General features: G+C 43.9%; 1 protein-coding gene and 1 long non-coding RNA gene across 25 annotated transcripts in view; one reads left to right on the top strand and one right to left on the bottom strand.

The window, feature by feature from the left end:
- The window catches only part of LOC4577712 (plasma membrane calcium-transporting ATPase 1), a 67,595-nt gene that overhangs the window by 24,807 nt on the left and 23,046 nt on the right, over positions 1–19,742 (top strand). For 20 of the 24 annotated variants that reach the window (XR_009766395.1, XM_061660316.1, XM_061660315.1 and 17 more), the window contains 2 exons: positions 4,666–4,723; positions 18,192–19,742. The exon at positions 18,192–19,742 is cut by the window's right edge. Coding sequence is in view for 23 of the 24 variants with exons in the window: in XM_061660316.1 (XP_061516300.1) it covers positions 19,102–19,742 (641 nt within the window). In the remaining variant the exon portion in view is untranslated. Of the gene's footprint in view, positions 1–4,665; positions 4,724–16,211; positions 16,358–17,925; positions 18,052–18,191 lie in introns of those variants that run through there. The other 4 variants (XM_061660309.1, XM_061660310.1, XM_061660308.1 and 1 more) reach the window with 4 other exon arrangements.
- LOC133393790 (uncharacterized) lies at positions 15,528–16,410 on the bottom strand. Its single transcript, XR_009766396.1, has 4 exons — positions 16,270–16,410; positions 15,896–16,154; positions 15,762–15,814; positions 15,528–15,694 (listed from the first exon to the last, which is right to left on the bottom strand). It is a non-coding gene; the product is annotated as an uncharacterized LOC133393790 (long non-coding RNA).

Below are 19,742 nucleotides of genomic sequence, written 5' to 3'. Positions count from 1 at the left end.
TGACGTAATAGTTTTCAGATAGTATGAAAACGTGGCCATGGCATGAATCGATAAATGTTTTGTTTCTATTTTTTGGAGGGTTTTTGTTGTTGGTGCCGTTGTTTTGCTATTGAGTTTGAAGGGTACTAAAATAGCATTGCATGAACGGTAGCTATTTGATTATGCCAACCGGTATATTTTTGGTGTTTGTGTAGCGATGGGATATGGAGGACGGTGGCGAGTTTGATCTTTCGTGCATAGCATTCGTTTATATACCGAATTACACATGCTGCTGCTCACAATGTATTTGTATATTATCAGTGTAATGTCATAACATCACGTTATTTTGTCAATGTTTTTTATCAACTCAAAATCAACGTCAATTTAGGATCGTTTTATTTGTAGGTCTGATAAACAGCTTTAAGCAGTCTTTGGAGAAGCAACTACTTCTTTTCTGTCAAGATAGTACATTCTTAACATTATTGAAATTAATACGGAAATCACTGAAATCATTTCAAATATTTGAATCAGCTTAATTATATTGATTCTTTTCAATGACGTTTAAATAATCAAATTTGAACATACGTGTATGTGAAGCCAATATTGATTGAATTCCATGGTAACATTCTTCTCAATTTCACGTATGGAGCTAATTCTGGTGTTATTTTTAAAACGGGATAAGCACAAGACACAAATGATCGTCAAGCTGTCTCGTTCGCTCGGTGCTAGCAATCACTCATTTTGCATAATCTGCGATAACTCCCAAGTGTGAAAGTTAGTTCCAATTTTGAAATGATGCAAGAGAAAATTATACTGATTTATATTTTTCTCAGTAACAAAAGTTAAACCAGAAGCTGTCAGCTATGTTACAACTTCAACTTCAAAAGTACGCTTTTGTAACGTTAGTAAAAGTAGCCGTTCATGCGTATTGTACAACAACGGTTCCTGGTTTAACTGGTCGTTTGATGAAAGGTGTCCTATTACCTAAAGAGGGTCATTACCGATAAAGTTTCGAATTTCTTCCAAGTCTTTCATCTATCCAATCGCACCCCCCCGACCCTCGCTCGTAATCCAACCGCGCGCGTATGTGGTATGGATGCCCGCCTCGTGTAGGAAATAGAACACTAAACGTTTCCTTACTATTTTTCTATCTCTTGAAGATCGCTTTCTAGAAGCCTCTCGCGTCCTGCATTCTGCCTTCCATCTCGTTTCCCTGTGCGTTTGGTGCGGTAGACGGTAGCATTATTTTTCACCATTATCCACGAGAGTGGCCGAAGGAAATCATTCTTTTTTCGACTTTCTATTCACGTGCAAGTAAAAAAAAAGCAATGGTAAAGTGTGGTGTGTGTTGCTGGTCAGTGTGAAGAGTGATGCGCGCGGTCGGTCCACGAGTTAACGAGACGCAGGTGCGTTGAGAAATGATACCTATTTCTGGACCTAGGTTTCGTGAAAAAAGTAGTGACCCCGCGCTCCGGTCTCTATTCTGTTCCTTCGGCGTTTGATTAGTGAGGTATGTCACGCACTCTGGCGTATGGAGAATATATGTTGGCTAAGGGTTTTAGCTAGCCTTTTGTCTTGTGGTTTTAATTATCGGGAGCATTTAGAAGCTGTTCAAAAAACTGTCATGAGCAGGTTTTAGGTATTACATAAGAAATTTTCACATTTTCAGTTTGTGTCCTCATGTGGGACCTCATTGACAGTTGTAAATCGACAACGTTTTTAATTTTTACACTTTTTTACAAAATCGTTGTGCTTTTATGTCTGTCTTTAATTGCTTTGCTATTAAAATGTTTTTGATATTACACGGTTTTTCAAGTTACTTTCGAAAGTAAACGTTGTTATTCACCGCGTTTAAGATCCACATAAATCTGAGATTTCATTTCCATGATAATAATTTTTAATTTCTTCAGCATGATTTTCAACACGACTCGTCCTGGATTGAGTTTGACAGTTTTTTGTTATGTGTTGAAAATAGTGTGTTGAAACTGAAATTTTATTGTGAAGCAAATACACCATCTGATAGCTGTTGGAAAACATCTTGGATGCCGTGAATAGTTATGTGCACAGTCGAACGTGACTTGGAAAATCTTGTATTACAGTGTTTAAACTTTCGAATTTAAAAATTGTTATTCACCGCGTGTAACATGTTAATCCACATCAATTTGATATTTCATTTTCATCACAATATTGTTTTTTAATTTCTAACACGACTCAAGTTGGATTGAGTTCAGTTCAGCTGGAGACAGTTCTTTATGATGTGTTGAAAATCATGTGTAAAAGCTGAAATTTTATTATGAAGCAAATAAATCATCTGGCAGCTGTTGGAAAACATCTTGGAGGTGGTGAATAATTATGTGCATATTAGAAAGTGACTTGGCAAACCCTGTATTTGGCACTACAAACGAGCTTGTGTTGTTGTGTAGTATCTTCATAATAAACAATTATTTAATTATTATGTTTTAAAACAAAAACCATCATGTTTGATCGATTGAATACCCAAAAAAGGAGTTATTATTCTGCTCCGTGTACCAAACTGTTATCGAGTTTGTCGTATCAATTTTCGTGCTGCTAAAACGCATCTAAACGCCATTCATTGACACACATTTTCTTCCGCTTCGTCGTGCCCAAAGCATCCGTCTGTACCGGTTCCACACGGATGGGGACACTTGGGCGCAGTGTTTGTTTTCAAAAAATGGTAGACAAACATTTCAACACCGACCGCGCGGCACTGCGTTTGGGGGTACCGGTTGTACGCACTACAGCTCTCCGCCCGCTCATCGATGGTATCAAACTTGTTCACTAATTAACAACTTCTTTGCTACGTAAATTTTCATCCATCCGTACGCGAGCAGGCATGACGCCAGAGTGACGGCAGACTCTGACGCACCTGATGGGCAGGCGGACGTCGATAGCTTTCCGCAAGTGTACACCACGCAGTGTGCTCTGCTCTGATCCAGTTTATCGTCCACTTAGCGAAGGCGGTCGAATGCGTATTGTTCTGTCCGCGAGGCTGACTGAACTTAGCCGACAGGGAAATGAAATGTACAGGAGACGAACCGCCTGTGTCTGGGTTTGGGAGCGGTTCACGAAGAAGTTGCTTCCGGCAGAGCGCGCTCTAAATGCGAATGTGTTGCACATGACTGGCCACCAACCTTTCGATGATTCGTGCCGATGAGTGTGCTTCTTCCAAGTAGGAAAGGCGGCAGGAGGTGACGTCATTCGCAATGTTATGGTACAGTGACTGCTTTTAGGAAAAAGCTTGATGACGCGGGGAATTGCGCGCTGCTGCTCCACTTAACGCTGGAGAGCGCCGCTGAGCGTGTTCGGATCGGACGTCATCGAATTCATTTGCACCCTCCCTGGAGCGTGGTACCGGCATTGAGGTCATAATGATTGCAAAACTAGGTGATAACACGTCACCAAAGCGTTACCAGTGTGTAATGTATATGGCACACGTGCGTACCTTGTCATATGGTCGCTGTTCCCACGTTAAGCGTTTTCAGAAGGTTGTAGCAATGAATTGTACATGAAGCTACAAACAAATCAGAGAGTGTTTGAGTCATTGTACCGGTTTTATGAAACCACTGATTAGTTGTGACCTGGAACAGCTCCTCTTTGCTAAGAGTTGAGCAGAGCTTAATCGTGCTAACGGCAGCACTTTGTTTCTAGCCTTTTCGTTGTAATTGGCAAGCACAGGTCTATTTTTAATTTCAACAGTTCTAAGCACAAAGCGATGATCCAGTTAGCATGATTGCTGGACTCGGCCTTTCAATTTCATCCCGAGGTCATTGTGCTTCGACAATCCCCTCCCATGGTTCATGGCTAGAAGTTGGCATGCGAATATTCGATCGATTAACGATGCTTGACGATTTATTCTTGTCTCAAATTACCAGCGCTAGCGGGCGCAACACTTGAACTTAACTCTTCATTTGCGTTGAAATGGCAAGCGGTTTAGCGGATGGAAAAAATAACTTTGCAAACGCCAAGTCAAACCAAGGGACCTTCTGCGTTCCCATAAGCCACTTGGGTCGACCTCAACAGCAAATCCAATAGGTCAGGCGAGTTTTCAATAATGAACGAACCGTATTCATTCTGGTTGTGTGATGAAAAAAAAACACGAAATTACGTAACTTCTCTTCTCGCGTTCGCTTTCGTTTCATTTTCCCTATAAGTAAGAAAGTCTTTGTGCTGCAAATGCGTGGATGGTATCGGATGACGTTACTTTTGTGCGACTTGCGGGGGCATAATAGGGGTGGAATAAATATAGCATTTGTGCAGAACCTCCTGACACCTGATGGTTTGGTATTTATGTGTTTAACCTGCTGGGTGAAATTCACACGCCTTTTCACAGGGTAGTTTCACGTGTCAATTGGCGATACGAAGAAGAAGAAAAAGAAAATCGGCACGCGTAAGGTCAACATTACTAGCCACACCACTGCTCCCCCACAGTGAAGAAGGTTTTTTTTCTCGTTTAATCCTTTCCACATTGACGTCCTGATGGTTGGGGTTTTGCGATCGGCGGATGGATTTTGCGATGGAAGAATAGGATTGTTCGATTCCTGGAATCAATTGTAAAAATAGAAACACATTTTATGCTTCATAAATTGAGAGTGAACGATGGTACCAGTAGCGGCTTTTCATCTGACGGTATAATTAATAAAGCCTTTTCCCCTTTTTTATTTGCAGATCTGCCCGCACAATCGTCGCTTTAACTACTATTATTACTAATGAATTCTAGTATAAGGTAAGTTCGAAATTGCATTATATTGCTTCATTTGTCAGGGGGAAATAAATCCTCTACTCGACTAGGCTTAGACAAGAATCTAACTTAAAGATCAATACATAACGTTAATTTCCTGCTCGTACGGATTCATTACGAAATCAGCCAAAAACTGAAATTAAAATCCGCTGCAACGGTTGTAGCAACTCACGGGCACACGGGTTCCGAAGCATCGCCAGAGCAGAGGGGTGGTCTTGGGGCATAGGCAGATGGAAATATGCCAGCATTATTTAATTGAGTGGGAAATCGACGGATGGTGTTACGACCGATCGATTCGATTAATCCACCGTGTTTGTGTGTGTGCATCCTGTGGTGGATTAAGCCGGCGAAAGGGGGGTTAGGTTAGGGTACCGTTCCAACGTTTTCGGACGAGGTGTACAACACCCCGCCCCGATTAGGTGCGAGGAAATTGCGAATGTTTATTCTTTCCCGTACATCGAAACTGCTGCCAAATCCTGCCATCTAGTACAGGCGCGCTGTTGTGCTGTACTCACATGACGGGGGGTGGTAGATCACGGTACGGTGCGCAAAGGTGGTACCGGAGGTGGCCATCCAATAAAATTTCCCAAACGTCGTGTGGCGGAGAAACCTTGAAGCGAGGTTGGAAGCCATTGGCATGGTGTGGGTACCAATACTATCGCTTTTTTCTGGCAGGTTCGGCTTTGCCTATCTAGCACACGGTGGTTGGATTTTCGATAAACAATCGGTGTAACCTCGACCAGTTTAATAAACATTCATCTATATCGATCCGCTACGGGGCGACTCCGAGTCACGAGGATAGAACATCCGAGTCGGTGCACATTGGGGAATTCACTGTCGCGTAACCCTTTTCCCCCAACCGATAAAACGTATGGATCAAGATTGCGACGAGTTGGACATTGATGAAGGCCTGAAACACTGGCCTAACTCACAGGTAACGCGGAAATTCTATCAAACAAGGGGTGAGAATTAAAGGTATACGTCTATCGCTCGGCTAGAGCAGCTAAAACGGCTAGGAAATGAGAAGGAGTAAGTTAGGATCATTACCAGTCGAGCATTCGAGCTCAATGTATGATTCTATATATAGGTAGACATAAGTTCTCCGATGACAAGCCCTTTAAACTTGTAAATTGCTATAAAACCGATCATCTTGCTAATGTGATTTTCGGAACAGTCGGAAGCATTAAACTGTGTGTCGTCCGGTGGAATAGATGGAATAGGTCGTGACTCGATGGAGACACACGGTGTGTGAAGAAGATACCTACCGCTTTTTGTACAGCATGATATGTACCGAAAGTCGTCCACAGTCCTATTTCTGGACACGAACCGAAGATCGCATTGCTGTCTTGCCGTATTTCCTCCAATTTCTAGACTACAAAGCCAAGAAACTCACACACGCACGAACAGCAGACTGAAATCGCGGTTTTTATGGGTGAAGAATCCGAATGGTGAATTGTACAGCGGCACGTACGCCCGGCACGCTGGTGCGTAAGGTCGACGACTCGCGGTTAGCGGTGGGTCTCCCGCCGGTTTTAGAGGATGAGCCGTGTGCTGGTGTTTGGGAACCGTTTGCGATCGCAGGACTTAACGAATGGCGCACAGATGTGCGCGCACACACAGTTGCGAACAAAAACCTCCGCACTAGAGCAGCCGCCCTATCACCACCTGCAACAAAACCGACGTGAAGGTAGGGTTTGCACGATTTACGATCTTTTCGCTTTTCGCGCTCTTGGTTTCAAGTCCAAATTATCTCCTCCTCCGCACTCCGGGACGAGACGATCTTCCCTATACGCGTTGGTGTTCTATTCTGGAGGTTTATTGAAACGATAGCGAAAGGTATTTTCAACTCGCTTCTTTGGATTTTGCGGTGCTGTGGTGGCCAGTGGGGGACTCCCGCTCCTGTTGCGTAGGTCGCGTCGAGCCGAGGGTGCGCAAACGTCCATTTTGTTTTGACGTTTAGTTTCCCGGCCTATAGTGGACCGCCGCGCCGCGGGTGGTTTACACTGTATTTATAGTCGGTGGATAATGGAGGGCGTAGCTTTGCGCAAAAAAATGAACCACACACACAAACGCCCGAGTGAACATCTTTACTTTAACTGGCCCGTATACACATATTAACGTGAACCCCCGTTAGTGTCCGGTTCGGCCGGGGGGTAAGCTGGTTCTCGTACACCCGGCAGTTGATTTATCGGACAAATATTAGCGAAGCTTGGGATTTAAATTACAAATTTGTTATCCTTATGTGTGGGTCGTCGTTTGTAACGAGAAGGGGAGGGTTGGATGTAGCGGGGAAGGGGTACGTGAAACTAAGCAGAGCAATGCGTGTCATGCTGGTTGTGTGCGCTTTGTTGCTCCAAGCTGCTCGGATCGGATGTAAACAGCATCGGAGGAACAACTGGGTGTGCTTGTAAGGTGGCAATATATGCCCGGTTGGTTCTGTACAGGTGAATTATTTTCTGAACTTCTTTTTTCCTTCACTTTTAAAATCGTACTTTGGTTGCCAACAATTACGGGGACATAAATTAAGGATCGACGTGTATGAGAGGAGATGGGTGGTACACGTTTGTGTGCCGGTTTTTAGCTCAGAGCTTAGAAACTTTTAGCTAAATCTACGCTTCGTGCTGCGATAGCCTGTGGTACGGCCAAGGGGGAGGGTTCCACGCGGTAAGATCAATTAAAATAGCTGACTTAGTAATACTTTTTCGATGCGGTTGTGTGCACAATAAGTGTGTCCGATTGTAAAAGCGAACGTCATCGGGCGGCCCAAACGGACGTCATTCCATCCGCCAAAGCTGCGCTAGAAAGAGATAATTAATCAGAAGCCTTTTGTGTGTAGCGTGTGTGTGTCTGTCGGGTGCCACCCGGCGGCGATCGTTAAACGCTGTCGTGTACACGCTCTCTATACTGTCAACGAGAGTGGTGCGCGCACATTCCACAGATTTAAAATCGCGCGAAATCGCACGGCGGCGTACAACGCTACCCTTACCCTCGCACGTAATTGCACTTGCGCCGCGTGGAGGTACCGTGAAGCTTTACCCCATTGGAATTGGAAGGGCTTTGGTGCGGCGGTGGGCGATGAAGCGAAGCGCAAACTGATTGACAAAGCGCGGGCGCGCGCGCACAACCGATGTAACCAATCAGTTAAGAGCGGCAGAGTGTTGTGTGTCGCCCAGTTAACGTGAGAGAGCGGACGCGACAAATGTCATACGCGCGATTGTTTGGCTTGCGATCTCTCGCAATCGCGGGCGGTTACCGGGCACCACGATTTTTGCCATCCTCCCCAATCTCCAGTGCACGATGGTGATAATGTCAGGCCGCCCAGCACATTACATCGGGCGGTGGTGGTTTCGCGTGACGGATTGTGCTATTGGTTGTCCCCACTTCCCCCTCACCCTTCGGTAGTAACGGACTTGTAAAGTCTATCATGAGTATTTAGTCGCACGGGTTGCTCTTCGGCACGCTAATGTATGGGAACTTGGGGTAAAACGGTCATGCTAAGCATGTTTTTTTTTAAGTTTTATGATTTTATCTCTTCAATGGTAGCCATTACGCCTAGGCCTTACGCGGTCATGCCGGGTTCGACAAGCTTTCGAGACTTATTAGTACCCAGCAGCCGACCCTTGCTATAAGTTATCTCAGAACAATATAACTGACTCGTTATTCTGTACTTCTCCGATTCATTTTGGGATTAAAATAATTACAAGGCTTCTAAAATTCTAATATTTAAAAATATCTTTTTTCTACTTGGCGTGACGGCTTACGCGGATATGCCGGCCTTTTTAGGCTTTCGAGTAAAATTTCTTGCTAACCATTGCTAAAATTAAAGAAAAAAATGGAAAACATCATCTCATAATCTTAAATGTAAAGTAGAAAAAATGAATATTGAGGCCCTTCACGAGTCTAGTCAGCATTTTGTATGGAGTTTGACAGTTGGAGGCTGAAATCATGCAAACACTCCATACAAAACCACACATAAACCTAGCTTGCAATTTTCAGTCTTGATTATTCTAGCCTCAAAGCTAGAATTAGATTCGAGTACCTGCTCGAAAAAATGGCAAAACACGGTGTGCTTACATTTACCCCAAGGTGCATTGAAGAGATCAGGTGGGTGAATCTAGAATCAAAGTTTATGTAGACCAGGTGGTCTCATAGGTTGTATTTATAACCAAATTTGAACGTCATTTTTTAAAAGGACGCGTGAAAACTTTAGCTCTAACAGGCTTTCTGGTAGCTTGACGAATACACAAAACATTCTTAAAATCTTCATTCAGAAGCAGAAGCGATAAAAATCAGCCTTCTAAATACATAAACTTAGGAATAAGTCTACCTGTATATTATACCCACTTTGATAGCTGCTCGAAAACTGCACAATGCAAACAGATGACAGGCTGAATTTTCAGGCTACGAACTTAAAACGGAAAGCGCCCCATTGTTAGTTTTTTGGTCGATTTGTAGTCAAAACTTTAATACGCAATTTGTACTAGCGGAATTCAAATTCATTGCCTTCTTTTACATTAAAGAAGATCATCCTATATCTAAGTTATTTGTTAAGACCCTATCACATTGAGGAATTTGGAATAGATTTGTTTCGTCAAAACGCATTTGACAGCTTTTATCTCGGCCGAATAATGGATACGTCTTGCTATCAAATAGACGAATGCTTCTACACAAAATAGTTATTTGAAACAGAAAGACATGCTTTACTTAAATTCCGTTCCATTATTCCAAGTGTGCTATACACTTGCGGAGGGAATTTCTCTTTCAAATGAGGTCAGCGACAGATAAATTCCGGAATTATTCCTGTAATGTAATATGGCCTTTATAGAGCGCTTTCTGCTGGTATCACAAACATAATGAATCATAATTAATATTTCTTCTGATAGTTTTTTTTTATAACTGTCGATATAGAAACCGACATAGTATGGATAACATACTGTTATCAATACATCTTGAGCTTTTGAATTTATTAGTCCCGTCTAATAATGGGGGTCCATTTTGCCCCCTATGCCCCGTACACGTAACCGCAATACCACTAACACCACCAGCGCCATCTAGGTGCATATTACCATCCAGTGAGCCCACATTCCATTTTGTGACATATTCATGGGTTTTATTTTTCCCTCTGACCACGGGCAGGGAAGGTGCGGGCATTGGGTATGGCACTTGCTGGGTTATTCTTTTTTGTTGTTATTTTTGTTGTATCTCGTCCAGTAAAGCTCTCTCGCCGGCCACTGCTCTTCGGTTTCTAGTTTCATGTTTCAGTCACTGGAACGTTCAGTTTATCGTTGTACATTGGCAAAAGGTACTAAAGGCAGGTGTGGTTGAGGCTCATCATGCAAACTTGGGTTGTGGTACGTAGAACGTCCAGTTTTTGTTCGTCTTCAATTTGTCCCGTTCCAGGTCAGTGGCTGATGTTGTTGTACGGAGTAGCCTTTCCGTGTTTGCAGGTGAAGAGCACAAAGGCACACCATGAACATTAGTACTTTTTGTGGATGTATGTTTGTGTGTGTGTCTGTGCGGTGCTTTTTGGAGTAGGTGATGCATGTGGAATTTAAATTATTTCTTCATTTGCTCGGTTGTTCAAAAGCATATCTCCTCCACAGTGGAAATTGAACGTATGGGCAGGGCGGTGATGTATGTGTATTGTTGTTTGTTTTATTTTTCGCTAGCAAAAAATTAGCTGCCATAAAAAATCATACTAAACGACTCTTTTTTACGCACGCGGTGAGGGCCACGCATGGTTTTTAAAATGATTTACGTTAACGCGCTACATGCGCTGCTTAGGGTTACGTGTTGCCAATTTTCAGCAGCGCAACAACAATATCTAGCAAACTACCGGTCCCAAGGTGAAAGAACAGTATGCAAACAATGGATGGAAGGTACAGTGAGTTAATTATACCCATGGTTTGTCCACTTTCAAAACTCACCCCCCTTGTTTTGTTGTTATCGGTTGCACAAGCCGAACACTCACAGCAAAGTCAACGAGACGACTAAAGTTTGTTATACTGGTGCACGATGTGGTAACGAAAGTGGAATTTGTAATTACTACTCACTCATCACCACATGACAGGAGGAAGTTGCAGATACGCTTCTTTTTTTACTAGGTAATTGTGTGAACTATGTGTTAGAATTAGACATAGAAATTTCTGTTTCACCGTTCTATTCTTTCGTACTTGCGAAAACATTCAGAAAAGGGTATCAATTAATAGCACATCTACTTTCTGCGCTTTGTATAATCACATTCTGACACTTGAAAGCTAATAGTGAACGTTGTTACTAGTGTTAGGTTTCATGAATCTTTTGTTGAGATTCATTCATATGAACCTTTAGCGATGAGGGATTCAAATGTCGAACCTAACCTCCAATGACCTTGAAATCTTTAAAGATTCATAAATGTCCAAAGATAAAAGAATCTCTCAAGATTTATGATTCTACAAGGATTTATAAATCTCGAAAGATTAATTAATCTTCAAAGATTAATGAATCTATAACATTGCTGAATCCATTAAGATTCATTAATCTCCAGGGATTCGTGAATGTTTAAACATATATGATTTTCAAAATATTGCATTTGCGCGAATTTTGGAGATTCATATATCTTTCTAACCAAGATTCAGATTCATTGAATTCTTGGATCTTAATCAGTTTTACTCAACACTAGTTTTTACAGGCAATAATACGCCAACGGTTAGAAACACCGAAAATGCAGCAATGTAGCGTTGTCGTCTCCTAAAACACTCCAATAACAAAAAAAAAACTTCATTAACATAAGTTTAGTCATCCATAACTGCTGATAATTGTAAAGCTGCAATTTATCCTAATGAGCCAAACACGCTACTGTGTATGCCTGACGTCCTTCAGCAGAACTTTTTCTCACTTAATAATGCACCACGTGCGCTGCTGGGTGTGTTGGTTGGTGGGTTATGTGGATGGCTTTTGGGATGCGTTTACGTTTGCAAACCTGCAACTGTAATGAAATGCACTGGCCGTGCTAATGGATGTATGTGTGTGTGTGTTTGTTTTATCGAGGTTTTGTGGTGACCTAGCCGGAATAATTTCTTACAACAGACCGATGCTCACTTCTTCGTGCATTAATGCTACCTATCTTCAACCAGATCGATAAAGTAGTGCCGTTCTCTACTACCTATTACTACTATTACTACCTCAAGCAACGCTTTATGGTTGATTGTGTTATTATTTTGATTCGAAAATATTGATCTGAAAAATATATTTAAAAAAAGCTAGAATAAAACGAAAGCGTGTGGGAAACGCACCACACATTGCAGTAACGATCGACGTTTCCATTCGGAATCGCAGTGTATGTGTGTCTATATTTACATTTTGATGACCTCGTTTGTTGTTTCTCTAAACATCTTGTTTGGCTTTGGAACGGTTGCGTTCAGCTATCGATGATGATGTACTCGATGATGATACACGGACGTAAAATTCTAATAGAAATCGTTGCACCCGTCTCCTGAAACACTACCCCCATAAGTGACCGGCCACCAGCCTCGTGGCCGCGCCATACCGATGCGCTGTGGATACAGGCGCTCATGCATATACACTGTACTGTGCAAGGAACAGGCAATTAAGCGAGCTATTATCGTTTAATTGCTGATTGCATTGGTGCCAACGAAAATTACTCATCAAAGCCGATTTATTTGTTGTTTGATTACTATCTCAGTGGAAGAATACATTTTATCGCTTTGTGAAATGAAAATGAATACATTTTAGCAAAGAAAATCGTAACTACAGGGAGGGGCAGTTACTTATCGGTGAGCTAATTACAAAACTTGAAACAACTGCTAGAACAACAATAGCAAAAGGGGACATGTTTAAAGTTTGATAAAGGTGCTTGGTCCTTGAGAATCTATGCTCATCAACACAAGGGCGATGTTGTTGTGTCCCTTCTCACTGTGAAATGCAAACCACTCGGGGGATACTGTCGTCGACGTGGTCGTCGGTTCGCCCGACAAGTGTTGTGTATGAAAGTGTTCTAAAGTGCCGATAAAAAAGGTAACAAAATAGTCTTGTGTACATGGTCTATTTGAAGTTTTTGGGATCTCTCCCCCGTTTTAAGTGTTTATTGATTCTCCCGCTTCCTTGCGACGGCATACGTTTTACACTTTCGCAGTTGAGCATGCTTGCTTTTTTAGCGTTTAGCATTCGCGTAAGTGTTTATGTGTCATCTTGGGCAGTTCGTCACGGTGCCAATGTTTTGCTGCAATGTGGTGGCGGGTGTTTAAGAGTGTGTTTCCCTTTTGATGCGTGGCCATACGCAAGCCAGTTTGGTGTGTGCATCGTGCTAAACGTGTTTATTGCTTCGTGAAGTTTGTTTGTTTTTTGCTGGTACGGAACTTAATAATTCGGTGTGACTCAATGCTAAACAAAAACCAATAAAGTAAAAATGTGTGTGCCACATTTGGAGTGCGATCACTGTTCCCGGGGGGTGATGAGTAGTTCGTATTCCCCGCGAATTGTTGACGCGGCGGCATACACGTACAAATACGATTGCCTCACGTAAATGTCAACTCTCTTCCTTACCGACGGTAGTATACCCAGCAGCGGGTACGACATTTACATACTATCGGTGGTGTAACGTGCAGTAGCGTACCGACTACCTCCTGCACCACCGATGTTTGCATTGCATTGCAACTCAACTAGCAATGCATTGAGGGAGAGAGAGAGAGCTATAGAGTGTGGCACCGGCACGGACGGTCGGTGCGTCTGTGTCGCGAGTTGGTTGCATCAAACCAACTTGTTTCCGAACGAGCTCTGGAGGTTGGAATTTAAATGAACTCACCAATGCACGCGAAGTTGCTGCAGTGAAGTAAACCTGCACTGCATAAATGTAACGTTCATTAGTAGTAATCGGGCATCGGGTGAGATGGGACGTGTTTCCTTCACATTGGAGGATACGGTATCCTACAAACATGGTAAGCCTCGATACAGGGAAGATTTTGCTTACTGCTGCTGCCTCTTCGGCCGTTCGTGTGGTGATTACAGCGGAAGTGGTTTGTCTCGCCATAACGTCGAAAGCTGAAGAGGTTGCCCAAACGCCCCTTCCCCCTGGTCTCAAGATGCACTTGTATCTACACAGAGCGTCTCTAATGAAGCCATTAGCAACGACGTCCGTTGGCTTTAGTTCGTGGCAATAATGTTGTCTGTTCGCAAATCATTATCGGCAGATGCTCGCAACGCTGGGATATCTAAGCTATTATCATCTGAAAAAGCGGTAGATCGGTGGTTTTAAATGTCTCTAGTCGGTAGAAACCTTTTAAAAATGTTATCTACTACTTTGCTGTATCATTCTGCTGAAAGCCTCAATGTGACAAAATTACATTGTTTTGGCCATGTTACATTAAGGCGTATTCAGCTATATCAGCTACATAATGCTTAAGATTAATTACACGATTGAATCCACATAGTTACCGATAGATAAGATACATTAAACTCCTTGTGAAGTCCCTCCAATTCTTCAAAGAGCTATCAGGAGCCTGGCTACGTAAGTGGGTAATATCAGCTCGTTACGAAATGTGAGAATCAAAACCGCTCTAGCAAACCCTCTACATACGCCTTATCTCATTTAGAGTGTCTGCCTTATCGCCGGTTGCTTATCAGGCCGACTGTTAGGCTAAATCCGCATCAATTAGATAAAACAGCTTTTGAAATAATTCAATTTACAGTTGAATACGTCAATTATATGGCAAAAACCGTAGACCGTCGATACCGTAGACGTTCGCTGTCCGGTTTTTTTTTTTTATCAGTTTTATCGCTGTTATGGTGTGAATTAATTTGAAACAGGTTTTGCTCAATGTCCTGTGTTGCTGGTGTTTCCAATCGCACGTAGATTAGATTCCAGTATACTCTGTTAGTGCAATCTGCCGAAGCTTGTTGTGCGGCATTTGTGGAATTAATGTTATCTGCGTTTCTTCTAACTAACTTGTATCAAGGGTTACGATAGTGATGGGAATATTTCCTATTTTACGCAAAGGAACCGTATCTGTTTCTCATCAGGATAGAATCAGAAGTATAATGTTGGTCCATTGAACCTAATTCCAGATCGAAGTTATAAAGCTTCACTTCGTTTTCTAGGATTTCTAGTTTATCCAAGAAACACAACGACCCCAGTAGGTTCGGATCAAAATTCTCATCTCTAGTTTGGGGTTCGTTCTCGCATGAGGCTAACCTTGTTCACAATTTGAAATACCCTGTAGATTCTTGATTTCGAATTCGACAAAAGAAACCAAATCTACAGGATTCAAATGGCCAAGAATACACTTTAAACTAGTGTTTAGAATGTAATAAAATAATGTGTTATTGACTAACGCTGACCTTCTGGGAGGTTAAACAGCGTGTCACGATGGTGGTATAGTCCGAGTGGAGAGCGTACGACACGACCATGACCGAATGTTTTATTGCACTGGGTAACGAAAATAAACAAAATAACGCTACCCACCACCACCAGATGTAAACGTCATCATGCCCGAAGCTGGCCAATGTTCGAATGACACACCACGATCGAAAACAAGATTTGCCGCCGCCGGAGGCTAGAGCAAGTGATCGCGCTTGCAAGTGTTTCGCGATTCCATTTGCACGCTAAGGACGCACCTTTCAGGCGTGTGGATGATAAATCGGAAGGTGTCCGAAAGAGAGCGGGTCGACTTGATCGTTGGGGGGGAAGCAATCGACGGCCGGCATTCAGTTGAAGATATGGTGGTCAGGCATATCTACGCGACTGGTTTTGGATTTGGGACTACTCGGCCTGGTGGTGGTAGAGTGAGGCTATTGGGCTCGGTTAGAAGAGACACGTAAAGGCACGGGGAATGCATAAATATATGATGCAAAACCGGTTTTCAAAGCCCATGTGGCTTTGGCCGTATTGGACGGTGGTGCCGGCTTGGTGTGCCATCGTGTTTGCGACATGTTGAGGGATTTTGCAGTTCAATCTCTTCCCTGTGGAATTATAATTAGTTAGGGATTAGCTGAGAATTCTACGAACACAGAGCTATGACGCGTTTACCACACCATTCCTTCAAATGCACCCGTTTTGTTGTGAAACTGTGTTGTTTGCCACTGTTGAGAAAGAGAATGTGAGAGAGAGAGAGAGAGAGCGAGAGTCAAAGATAAAATATGCGCAAGGTGTAAATCACCTACCGAAACGTTTTTTCTTTGTTGCCTATACGTTGCTCACAGTGATCGGCGGAGGAACCAAAAAAGGACCGTAGATGTATCACACCTTCCCCATGCTCTGCTCCACGAGGGAGAGATCAATTCTGATGACGTAAGAGAGCTTTGCACAGAGCCCGTTCTGTTCCGTTCCGGTTTTGCTTGATCGAGTGGGCAAACTTGATGACGCCACGCGCAATGAAGTATGCCCGGGCTGTGAAATAGTGTCGATGAGAAGTTTCCAAAGCTCGCAGCACAGTGGTATTGAAGACGTTAGTGTTAACGGATAGGCTCACCGGTTCGCTGTAACACTGTTGGGCGCCGGCAGGTTGTTTTTTAAGATGATCCTTCATAATACATACCTGAGAATTAGTCATCTTTCAGTGAAGAAAATATCGCTAGTGTCAACGATCTTCCACTAGCGCTGACTAGCAAGCCTTGGAGTAGTAAGTATGTCACTCGCGAAGAATGTGTGTTTTAATACAGTGGTTAAACGATTCTGCGCCTCCCTCTGTGACGGACTGCGACTGAATTCCCGGTTGTTTCTCAGCTGGAACGCGATGCAGTCCCAAAACAGATGGCAGTGTTTTTAATTGCGTATATTCACTATTAGCTGTGAACTTGACGTCGGGTTTCTTATCACAGCAATTCTTTACTGCATTGTCATAAAAAAAACCCTGGCTTGGAGGGGCTTTTAGAGCAGATCGTGACAAAGTTCAGCTCGGTGAAGATGGACTTTTATGTGTGTTTGCTTTCTGATATCATATCCCACTGATACACGTTGCCAGTATCTCACGAATCTCCGGACGTGCTTTAGTGCGTACATTTACATTAGGATCCAGGCTTTTAGGGGCTTATGGTGGAATATCTGCAGCATTGGATGATTGAGGTGCTTTGGCGATCATTTGATGAAGGACCGAAATATGTGATCGAACTAAACCTTTTGAATAATGGTGATTATTCTATTGTGGATAGCGTTAACTATTTATAACAGGGATCTTCTGATGAATTTTTCAACTCAACTTTTACGATCGACCACTCGCGTAAATAGTATGAGTGAGCCGTTTACAGTTCAAATCATTCTTCAATCTCTAGAAAACTAACAACTCACTCAGAGTGAATTGAGTCATGTATGAGAAGATCGTATTCGAGATTGGAGAGTGAGTGTGTTGAATAGGAAACGAGTGATTCACTGCACAAAATGAATGACAAAATAATGAGTGAATGATTCAAATCCTTGCAGTCACTCTGTCTTTTTGATTCCTTTCATTGCCATTCTTATGCACTGCGTTGTGTCAATAGTATGAAGATAATCTAATGATTTCAAGCCAATGAGATGGCTTCGATTTTGACCTAAAACAACTCACCTCATATTCCTGCATACTCTAGTTGGTTAATCGCTCGCAGGCGGATTACACAATCCCGCCACTTCGCTCGGAGCACGTGCGAACCCCAGTTCGCTACACAGCCTTGGAATGTGTGTTCGTAAAAATGGACAAGCGACATCCCATCCGATTGTAGGGGGTGAGCAAACAATCGTAAAACAACGAGAAATTTGAGCACCTTAAAATGACTCCAGTACACGTTACAGTTGAAAGATGCAGAATTTGAAGTGTATGTTGTACATGACGTCCCATGTGTGCCCAGCTAAACGCACCGGAGACTAGAGTAATGATAAACGATTCTGTACGGCTGTAAACGTGATATCTGCTAGAGTTGGTTGATGATATCCATCCCATCCTTCCCCGCCGTGTAGCGGCGATTGCTGCTGATAAAAGTTACCTGTGCCGTGTGTCGGTCCTCTGCGTAATTTGCTGTGCCGTACATACACAGAGCACGGAACGACCGCAGTGCGTTATTTACTTAGCGGGCGAAGAAACTTATCCTTCCTTTGGCGCACTTTTCGGAGGGAATAGTGCAATGAGATCACAACACACACACATACATCGCCATCCCTTGGTAGAGACGCGCGATATCTTGGGAGCTACTTTTATAAATAGACCGCACTAGTTGACCGAAAGCTTCCACATCGCCTGCCGTGTTCGTACGATCATCCTCTCGATCGGTCGAGTTTAGGTGTCGGTCTCGAGTGTTGGACGGCTGTTCTTGGAGAGCTGCATTTTCTGTAGGAAAAACATAAGCTTGTAAATCCATAGTTTGTACTCTTTTTGATAGTTGGCTTGTACCAACAATTTTGTGGAAATTTTAGTTTATAATAAAAGAAAATATATCCGTGCGGTGAGCTATGTTTGTAATGTATCTGTTTTTTTCTGTTACATTTTAGATAACACATCGTGCCACTACATCGAGACAGGACGGTGACAGTATCTCGATCGATCCAAAACGGAAGCGATTCGATCGACGTGAAGCTGCGTGTGATCGCAACAGAAGTAGACCGTGCCATGTCGCTGCATCCATTGCGCCCATAATTACGGTGTGCGACATTGGGTGGTCCGACGGCACCATTGGACTCGCCACACAGCACCGCCCGGGGAACGCCTCACCGACCCGAAACGCACTCCCGATTGGTGGCGGGTTTGGCGGACGAGGATGCAGATGCTGCACGATATGATGACGTTGCTGACGACAGTGCTAGCACGCCATAGCTTCTGGTGACAGCAGCTCCTTCGCACGCCCAGATATCATCAACACGACGACGGGTCCTTCATTGGCGGCTGGTGGTGTCCAGCAGCAGCGACCGCGCGTTGTGCTCCAGCCGTGTGTCGGTAACCGGAACCAAACTGTGTTTGTGTGTGTGTGTGTGTGTGTGCGCGCATAAGTGTCCGTGAAATATTTCGCTTGAACAAATAGTAGCAGCAGAAGTGGTGCATATGTGTGTGTGTATGCTGTACACGATACTACACGTTGTGCGTGAGGTTCGGTTTGTGTGATTGATTTCATTTGAGTTGTGTGTCCAGTTGTTAGGGTCGAGTGAATCGAAAGTGAGAGCTGTCTAGCGGGGGTGAAACTAAAACATACACACACATACGGAAAGAGACCGGAGTGGTTGGCGGTTTTTGATAGAATATTTAATACCAAAGGCCTAGCCCCTAACGACGACGGCTCGTGATTGCTCAGGCGTGCACGTGGTATAACTTAGCATAAATCGTCAACAGTGGCGGTGTGTTTGCGAAGAGGGTGAGCATAAGAAGCAGTAGAACGCAGCGTAAGGTATATAACATACCCCCGGCAAGATGGCGACTATCGATGGACGACCGGCCCAGTACCAGATCACGCAGAAGAATCTGCGAGAGATCATGGAGCACCGGGGCCGGGAAGCGGTAGCAAAGGTGAACGAGTACGGCGGCGTGGGGGACATCTGCCGCAAGCTGTACACCTCTCCGAACGAGGGGCTGAGCGGATCGACAGCCGACATTGACCATCGGCGGGAAACGTTCGGCTCGAACGTGATCCCGCCGAAACCGCCCAAATCCTTCCTGACGCTCGTCTGGGAGGCGCTGCAGGACGTGACGCTGATCATCCTGGAAATTGCGGCCATCATTTCGCTCCTGCTGTCGTTCTACCAGCCCGCGGACGACGACGAACCGGTGGTGCAGGACGAGGAGGAACATTACTCGTGGATCGAAGGTCTGGCCATCCTCGTGTCGGTGTTTGTGGTGGTCGTCGTGACGGCATTCAACGACTACTCGAAGGAGAAACAGTTCCGTGGTCTGCAGTCCCGCATCGAGGGCGAGCACAAGTTCTCGGTCATTCGCGGTGGCGACGCGGTCCAGGTGAACATTGGCGACATCGTGGTGGGTGACATCTGCCAGATCAAGTACGGTGATTTGCTGCCGGCCGACGGTATTCTGATTCAGAGCAACGATCTGAAGGT

Source organism: Anopheles gambiae, chromosome 3 (genome assembly GCF_943734735.2).
Source record: "Anopheles gambiae chromosome 3, idAnoGambNW_F1_1, whole genome shotgun sequence".
In the NCBI taxonomy this organism is placed as follows: Eukaryota; Metazoa; Arthropoda; class Insecta; order Diptera; family Culicidae; genus Anopheles; species Anopheles gambiae.
Note: the sequence above shows the minus strand (reverse complement) of the source record. Positions and strands in the feature narration are given on the sequence as shown.